Genomic DNA, 9,771 nt, shown 5'->3' on the forward strand with positions numbered 1-9,771 from the left:
ATGTGACAGATAATAATTCCGCACAAGTATAAAGGCTGCAAATGAATTCCTTGTAACAATTACCTTGTGTCTACCAGCTAGCATTGAGTGGGTTGGGTTATACACCTGTTTCAGCAATATTTCAGCAATATCACGGCGCGGGATACCAGAAATGGGCTTCACACATTGTACACATGTGAGGAATCAAACAGGGGTATTTTGTGTGATGAGCGAACACTTTAACCACTAGGCTACCCCCCCTGAGTAGGACATACACAAAACTGTTACATAACAGCAAGTGTCAAATATTGTTTTAGAACATGAGTGATATTGTATTACACTGCTTTTGCCAATGCTGTAGTAATACCATTGCACCATATGTAGATGAAGGTTATTCTTTGTTCACCAATTCAGTTATATCAATACACTATGTATTTTCAGTGCTGTTTGTAATCATTTGGAATGACTTTTAATATATTCGGAAGAGTGTTTGAAATGCTTATGATATCTTGATTCAATTCCCATAGGTGAAGGTCTGAGGAGAAGAATGGATCGCCTGAAAGCCATGGGAGACAGCTGTTTCAAGCAGGATGAGTATAGGGAGGCACTGAAGTGGTACAGAGAAGCCATGGTCCTTGCTGAGAGTGTCACCAACCTTAAACTGGATCTCGCACTTCTACACAGTTCTTGCTCAGCTGTCTATGTTAACTTGGCTGTCATGGAAGATGAGGATGAAGAGGGCAGTCCTTCATCTTGCAAAGTATGTGTACAGGGGAAGCAGAGAAGTGTTTAAATTGGGACTGTGTAAGCAAGGTTTTGCCATAGTTTAATCAGCCTGGCCACTACCTGGTGTTGACTGCTTGACAGTTCTGTGACATCACAAGGGTTTCATGTCATCTATATCTTCTGTTATAACCATGGGATATGTTTTAGACACCTTGATACATCATTTGAGCGAGTGAGTTAGTTTAATGATGCTTTTAGCACTATTCCAGCAATATCATGACGGGGGACACCAGAAATGTGATTCACATATTGTACCCATGTAGGGATTAAACCGGGTCTTCAGGGTTGGCGAGCAAGCGCTTTAACCGCTAGGCTACCCACGCCCTTAGATGGTAATAGTGGTCCTGGATTTAAGGAACAGGGGCCACCCCACGCCCTGATAGATGAGAACACTGCCATACCACCAGGCCACCCCACCCCCTGATAGGTCAAAACACTGCCGTACCATCAGGCTAGCCCACACGCCCCTGATAGGTCAGAACACTGCCATACCATCAGGCTAGCCCACCGCCCTGATAGGTCAGAACACTGCCATACCACCAGGCCACCCCACGCCCTCATAGCTGCCATACCACCAGGCTGCCCCACCGCCCTGATAGGTCAGAACACTGCCATACCACCAGGCTGGCCCAGCGCCCTGATAGGTCAGAACACTGCCATACCACCAGGCCACCCCACAGCCCTGATAGGTCAGAACACTGCCATACCACCAGGCCATCCCCACCGCCCTGATAGGTCAGAACACTGCCATACCACCAGGCCACCCCACCGCCCAGCTGATAGGTCAGAACACTGCCATACCACCAGGCCACCCCAGCCCTGATAGGTCAGAACACTGCCATACCACCAGGCTGCCCCACCACCCTGATAGGTCAGAACACTGCCATACCACCAGACCATCCACACAGCCCTGATAGGTCAGAACACTGCCATGCCACCTGGCTACCCCACGCCCGGCTGATAGGTCAGAACTGCTGCCATACCACCAGGCCACCCCACCACCCTGATAGGTCAGAACACTGCCATACCACCAGGCTACCCCACCGCCCTAATAGGTCAGAACACTGCCAAACCATACCACTAGGCCACCCCACCGCCCTGATAGGTCAGAACACTGCCATACCACCAGGCTGCCCCACGCCCTGATAGGTCAGAACACTGCCATACCACCAGGCCACCCAACACTGCTGATAGGTCAGAACACTGCCATGCCACCTGGCTACCCCACACCCCCCTGATAGGTCAGAACACTGCCATACCACCAGGCCACCCCACCAGCCCTGATAGGTCAGAACACTGCCATACCACCACGGGCCACCCACCGCAGCTGATAGGTCAGAACACTGCCATACCACCTGGCTAACCCACCGCCCTGATAGGTCAGAACACTGCCAAACCATACCACCAGGCAACCCCCACCGCCCCTGATAGGTCAGAACACTGCCATACCACCCGGCTGCCCCACGCCCTGATAGGTCAGAACACTGCCATACCACCAGGCCACCCCACGCCCGCTGATAGGTCAGAACACTGCCATACCACCAGGCCACCCCACCCCCTGATAGGTCAGAACACTGCCATACCACCAGGCTGCCCCAGCCTGATAGGTCAGAACACTGCCATACCACCAGGCTGCCCCACGCCCTGATAGGTCAGAACACTGTCATACCACCAGGCTGCCCCAGCGCCCTGATGGGGTCAGAACACTGCCATACCACCAGGCCACCCCCACCGCCCTGATAGGTCAGAACACTGCCAAACCATACCAACAGGCTGCCCCACCACCCTGATAGGTCAGAACACTGCCATACCACCAGGCCACCCCACCCCCTGATAGGTCAGAACATTGCCATACCACCAGGGCCCAGCCCAGAACACTGCCCTGATAGGTCAGAACACTGCCACACCACCAGGCTGATCCAGCGCTGATAGGTCAGAACACTGCCATACCACCAGGCTGCCCACCATACCACCAGCCCCCCTGATAGGTCAGGAACACTGCCATACCAGAACACTAGGCCACCCACCGCCCTGATAGGTCAGAACATTGCCATACCACCAGGCTGCCCCCAGCCCCTGATAGGTCCAGGAACACTGCCACACCACCAGGCTGCACAGGTCCCCCTGATAGGTCAGAACACTGCCATACCACCAGGCTGCCCCATACGCCCTGATAGGTCAGAACACTGCCATACCACCAGGCCACCCCACCACCCCTGATAGGTCAGAACACTGCCATACCACCAGGCTGCCCCCCCAGCCCTGATAGGGTCAGAACACTACCCATACCACCAGGCTACCCCACACCGCCCCTGATGGGTCAGAACACTGCTAAACCATACCACAGGCTGCCCCCACCACCCTGATAGGTCAGAACACTTCCATACCACCAGGCCACCCCACCGCGCCCTGATAGGTCAGAACACACTGCTATACCACCAGGCTGCCCCAGATAGGTGCTGGAACAAGCGCACCTGATAGGTCAGAACACTGCCATACCACTAGGCTGCCCCCAGCGCCTGATAGGTCAGAACACTGCCATACCACCAGGCTGCCCCACCGCCCTGATGAGGTCAGAACACTGCCATACCACCAGGCCACCCCACCGCCGGCTGATAGGTCAGAACACTGCCATACCACCAGGCTGCCCGCCCCTGATAGGTCAGAACACTGCCATACCACCAGGCTACCCCACCTTGCACCCCTGATAGGTCCCCTGCAGAACACTGCCAAACCATACCACCAGGCTGCCCCAGTGCACCTGATAGGTCAGAACACTGCCATACCACCAGGCTACCCACACGCCCTGATAGGTCAGAACACTGCCATACCACCAGGCTGCCCCAGGCACGCCCCTGATAGGTCAGAACACTGCCATACCACCAGGCTGCCCCACCACCCTGATAGGTCAGGAACACTTCCATACCACCAGGCCACCCCACCGCCCTGATAGGTCAGAACACTGCCATACCACCAGGCTGCCCCAGATAGGTCAGAACACTGCCATACCACTAGGCTGCCCCACCGCCCTGATAGGTCAGAACACTGCCATACCACCAGGCCACCCCCACAGCAAGCTGATAGGTCAGAACACTGCCATACCACCAGGCTGCCCCACAGCCCTGATAGGTCAGAACACTGCCATACCACCAGGCTACCCCACCGCCCTGATGGGTCAGAACACTGCCAAACCATACCACCAGGCTGCCCCACCGCCCTGATAGGTCAGAACACTGCCATTACCACCAGGCTGCCCCAGAAGCACCTGATAGGTCAAGAACACTGCCCGTGCCACCAGGCTACCCCACCGCCCTGATAGGTCAGAACACTTCCATTCCACCAGGCCACCCAACCGCTGGCTGATAGGTCAGCACACTGCCATGCCACCTGGCTACCCACGCGCCCCTGATAGGTCAGAACACTGCCATACCACCAGGCCACCCCACACGCACCACTGATAGGTCAGAACACTGCCATACCACCAGGCTGCCCCACCGCCCTGATAGGTCAGAACACTGCCAAACTTGATGGTAATATTGCCCAGCTCAAGTGGGACCTTCTGAAGTGAATGAAAGTAGGTTTTCATGTCTTTCTGTGACTGACTTTGACCTGGAAAAGGGTGTTTGTGAACTAGGTCATAAGGTCAAGGTGACAGTGGGAAAGTATGTTTGCCATTTTCACTGCAGATATTGGTGATGGGGTAGCCTAATGGGTGAGGTTTTTGCGTCACACTGAAGACCCAGGTTCAATTTTTTCTCCTGGGTACATGGGTACAATGTTTGAAGCCCATTTCAGGTGTCCCCCTCTATGATATTGCTTGAATATTGCTAAAAGTGGTGTAAATCTCAGTCACTGCAGACATTGCCTAGTATGTCCAATTATTTCAATACATATTTCAGATTTGACAAGTGTTTCTATCAAATATATTGTGAATGCTGTCTTGAGACAGGCTCAGTTCAGGCTGAACAGGTGTCAGGAAGGTGTCAATCTTTTAAGCCACAAATTCTTAACGATAATCCATAAAATATATTGTTGTATATTATATTTCATTAATGTAATGTCGTCTGTACTATGGAATTTTGCAGGACATGGAAGAACTACACAGAAAAAAGACCCAGCTTCTATCCTTGTTATCTAATCATAAAATACCAGTACAGTCTGATTATGAAGATGACTTGAGCCAGGGACAAGGTGATGGACCAACCAGTACTTCCCCAGATAAAACCATACAGTTGGATTATGAAGATGACTTGAGCCAAGGAGAAGGCGATGGACCAACCAGTACTTATCCTGATACAACTGTACAGTTGGAATATAGAAGATAACTTGAGCCAAGGACATGGTGATGGACCAACCAATACTTCTCCTGATACAACTGTACAATTGGAATATGAAGAGGACATGAGCCAAGGACAAGTCGACAGATCAACCAATACTTCCCCTGAAACAACTGTACAATTGGATTATGAAGATGACTTGAGCCAAGGACAAGGTGATGGACCAACCAATACTTCTCCTGATACAACTGTACAGTTGGAATATGAAGATGACTTGAGCCAAAGGACAAGGTGATGGACCAACCAATACTTCTCCTGATACAACTGTACAATTGGAATATGAAGATAACTTGAGCCAAGGACATGGTGATGGACCAACCAATACTTCTCCTGATACAACTGTACAATTGGAATATGAAGAGGACATGAGCCATGGACAAGGCGATGAACCAACCAGTACTTCCCTGAAACAACTGTACAATTGATTATGAAGATGACTTGAGCAAGGACAAGGTGATGGACCAACCAATACTTCTCCTGATACAACTGTACAATTGGAATATGAAGATAACTTGAGCCAAGGACAAGGGTGATGGACCAACCAATGCACTTCTCCTGATACAACTGAACAATTGGAATATGAAGATAACTTGAGCCAAGGTGGTGATGGACCAACCAATACTTCTCCTGATACAACTGTACAATTGAATATGAAGAGGACATGAGCCATGGACAAGGCGATGAACCAACCAGTACTTCCCCTGATGTATGATTATGAAGATGACTTGAGCCAAGGACAAGGTGATGGACCAACCAGTAGTTCTCCAGATAAAACTGTAGAATTGGAATATGGAGAAGACTTAAACCAAGGACAAGGGTGATGGACCAACCAATACTTCTGCTGATACAACTGTACAATTGGATTATGAAGATGACTTGAGCCAAGGACAAGGTGATGGACCAACCAATACTTCTGCTGATACAACTGTACAAATGGAATATGAAGATGACTTGAGCCAAGGACAAGGTGATGGACCAACCGGTACTTCTCCTGATACAACTGTACAATTGGATTATGAAGATGACTTGAGCCAAGGACAAGGTGATGGACCAACCAGTACGTCTGCTGATACAACTGATCAATTGGATTATGAAGATGACTTGAGCCAAGGACAAGGTGATGGACCAACCAATACTTCTACTGATACAACTGTACAATTGATTATGAAGATGACTTGAGCCAAGGACAAGGTGATGGACCAACCAATACTTCTCCAGATAAAACTGTACAATTGGATTATGAAGATGACTTGAGCCAAGGAGAAGGTGATGGACCAACCAATACTTCTGCTGATACAACTGTACAATTGGAATATGAAGAGGACATGAGCCATGGACAAGACGACAAACCAACCAGTACTTCCCCTGAAACAACTGTACAATTGGATTATGAAGATGACTTGAGCTGCTGACAAGGTGATGAACCAACCAGTAGTTCTCCAGATAAAACTGTAGAATTGGAATATGGAGAAGACTTAAACCAAGGACAAGGTGATGGACCAACCAATACTTCTGCTGATACAACTGTACAATTGGAATATGAAGATGACTTGAGCCAAGGACAAGGTGATGGACCAACCAATACTTCTGCTGATACAACTGTACAATTGATTATGAAGATGACTTGAGCCAAGGACAAGGTGATGGACCAACCAGTACTTCTGCTGATACAACTGATCAATTGGATTATGAAGATGACTTGAGCCAAGGACAAGGTGATGGACCAACCAGTAGTTCTCCAGATAAAACTGTACAATTGATTATGAAAATGACTTGAGTCAAGGACAAGGTGATGGACCAACCAATACTTCTGCTGATACAACTGTACAATTGGAATATGAAGATGACTTGAGCCAAGGACAAGGTGACAGATCGACCAATACTTCTGATGATGCATCCATTCAATTGGATTATGAAGATGACTTGAGCCAAGGAGAAGGTGATGGACTGACCAGTACTTCTCCTTATACAACTGTACAATTGGATTATGAAGATGACTTGAGCCAAGGAGAAGGTGATGGACCAACCAGTACTTCTCCTTATACAACTGTACAATTGGAATATGAAGATGACTTGAGCCAAGGACAAGGTGATGGACCAACCAGTAGTTCTCCTGATACATCAGGACAGTGTGAGGATGAAGGAGAAAGCAGGGCAAGCAAGACAGAAGGTCCTGAAAAGGTAGATAATAAGAGTCTGTTCAATGAAAACCTTGATGATAGAGCAAGCCATACAGAATTTGGTTCCGCAAACAGAGAGATCCAGGCAGCAGATCAAAGAAATGGTATTACTCATGGAGAGGATGAAGGAGTAAACTGTTCAAATGTTATGCCAGAGAAGAACGAGATCAAGGTTTACGGTAAATGAAGAACCTCTTGGGATAAATCAAAAAGCTATTTTACTCGACACAGCAGAGAGCAAAGTATTTGTTAAGCAGGGACAGGTCAACAAAGAACAAGATGATGAGGGAAGATGCAGTCTAGATGTTATCCCAGCCATTATACATTCAAACGTAAGTCAACTTGGCAATGATGGGACCAGTGACAAGCAGTCTCAACCTGAGGTATCTGGTGTTAAGTCCAAAATATATCAGAAGATTGAAATTCCAGCCAAACCAGAAAAGAATTATCCTTCTGGTATCACAGAAGGTAACAAGATGCAAGCTGCCAGAATAGCAAAGCCAGAGCACAATCCCATGCTGCCAAAGACTGAACATGTTTCAAAGGAAGATGGTGACATTTGTAAGATATCTCAAGGTAAATGCCCACTCAATACAGCACCAGGAGTTCCTTCAGAAGTAGCTCCAAGACAACTGATAGATTGTACAGAAAAGGAAATGAGAGGCCCTATATCAGTGGGTGAAACTACTGATGATGATACTGAGGACTCAAATGAGTCCAGCTCAGGATCTAATACATTAACTGGGTCTGATGCTTCTAATATCACTGTAGTATCAAGAAAGCCAGATTCACCCACCACATGTGTGAAAGTAGAGAAATGGCTACAAACCTGTGATAAAAGTCAGCCAAAGTCTCTGAGAGTAGATACAGATGATGTCACTTCTAAGACAGACAATAATACAGAACAATATACCAAGGACATGACAGTGCCATGTGAAGGTAATCACTCTGAAGATGTTCCAGCAGATTTGAAGATGGATAGTTTGCAGAATGGACAACTTACTCCAAGCACCACTGAGGAAGAGAACTACTCCATAGAAAAGTCTACAACTGTTGCTGTTGATGAAGTCAAACAAAAGGATAAAGCTATTTGTACACTAAATGATAGCCATTCTTCTGATCCTGTTCTTGATGCTGACAGACCATGTAGTACTACTGATCATTCCAACAAGAATAAGGAACAAACTATGAAGCAGGCTGATCATATAGATATCCCAGATCATACAGATGACATTGCTTATAGAGAAATCAGTAACGGAAAGAAACATGTTGTGAGCTCAGTCGATGTAACAGCATGTGACAAATCCACAAGCAAAGACACTGTAAAAAACGAAAACAAAACAGATGTGTTTTCCAGTGCGGGATGTGAAACTGTTGCCAGGGAAAGCAATGCAATTGCCACTTTTGAAGAAAGAATTCCTGAAAACACAGGTGTTCCATCCCAAGAGCCAACCAATAAAAACAAACGAAAGACTCGGAAAAAGAAGAAAAAGAAGAAGACGATGGCCACTGACAAGCAAACATCTGAAGCTACACTAGAAAATGATGGCCATGGAATGAATATAAACAACGAGAATGTTGACAAAGAAAAATCAGTTATTTCTGAAACGCCTCAAGAGGAAAAGATAAAAATGGTGAAATCTGTGGCGGAAAGACCAGTCTTGACAGTTTCAGAATGCAAATCAGATATTTTGGAAATGATTCAAAATTCCAGCTGTTCCATTTTGGAGAGCATCAGTGCAGCTACAGAGTATGGACTGGCTGAAAACACAGATTCTAGAAAGGAGGAGGCTGAAACTGCAGGAGAGGAGAGGGGAGGGGATGATATGGGAATTCTAGATGATGTTGAGGATAATGAGGGTATGGAATTTAAACCAGACCACTTTGATAACTTACCATGGGAAGTAGAGTTCACAGCTGATGCTTGGAAACATCTCAGGAGCAAGAGTGTACAAATGAGACTTAAGCAAAGGGCTGTAAAGATTATCACAGAACTAGCAAATGGAAACTGGAGGCCAGAATCTTACAAACCTGCCAGCACTAGTACAACAAATATTTTTACATCAGAACTGTCCAAAACCACTTCACTAATATGGGAGAAAGCTGTTGCATTTTCAGGACGTTGCAGCGATTCTCCAAGTAAAAGAATGCAGAATGAGGATGATGGAAACTTTGCCGTTAAAGGTGGCCGAATTTACACACAGATCATTAGAGTGTGGGATATTGTCTCCAGTGATGATGATATTCAGACACTGTTGGGTTCAATAAGAACGTCATATAAGAGAGGGAAAATGTCACTGTTGACAAGAAACTTGCAAGGTTTAGAGAGATCCCATCATACAGACAAACAGAAACAGCTTCCATTACTTTTTGCAGAACAAGATATGAGGGTACAAGAAACAATCACTTGCATGTTCTTTCCCCAGCAAGTCCAGATCCAAGGGAATATCATATCCTCAAGTTCTATGCATTTACATCTGCCTTAGTCA

General features: G+C 47.1%; 2 protein-coding genes across 2 annotated transcripts; both read left to right on the plus strand.

Annotated features, from left to right (window-relative positions):
- Positions 1-510: 510 nt before the first annotated feature.
- On the plus strand, positions 511-5,567 carry LOC124274235. Its single transcript, XM_046709576.1, has 2 exons — positions 511-739; positions 4,851-5,567. Exons 1-2 carry the CDS (start codon positions 527-529, stop codon positions 5,088-5,090), a joined length of 453 nt encoding a protein of 150 aa, XP_046565532.1. The 5' UTR covers positions 511-526; the 3' UTR covers positions 5,091-5,567.
- A 1,026-nt stretch (positions 5,568-6,593) lies between these two features.
- On the plus strand, positions 6,594-9,768 carry LOC124274232 (dentin sialophosphoprotein-like). Its single transcript, XM_046709571.1, has 2 exons — positions 6,594-6,966; positions 7,117-9,768. The coding sequence occupies exon 2, from the start codon at positions 7,426-7,428 to the stop codon at positions 9,766-9,768; it is 2,343 nt and encodes a 780-aa protein (XP_046565527.1). The 5' UTR covers positions 6,594-6,966; positions 7,117-7,425.
- The last annotated feature ends 3 nt before the right edge of the window (positions 9,769-9,771 follow it).

This window comes from Haliotis rubra, unplaced genomic scaffold, assembly GCF_003918875.1.
Source record: "Haliotis rubra isolate DU_JTF1 unplaced genomic scaffold, ASM391887v1 Scf189, whole genome shotgun sequence".
In the NCBI taxonomy this organism is placed as follows: domain Eukaryota; kingdom Metazoa; phylum Mollusca; class Gastropoda; order Lepetellida; family Haliotidae; genus Haliotis; species Haliotis rubra.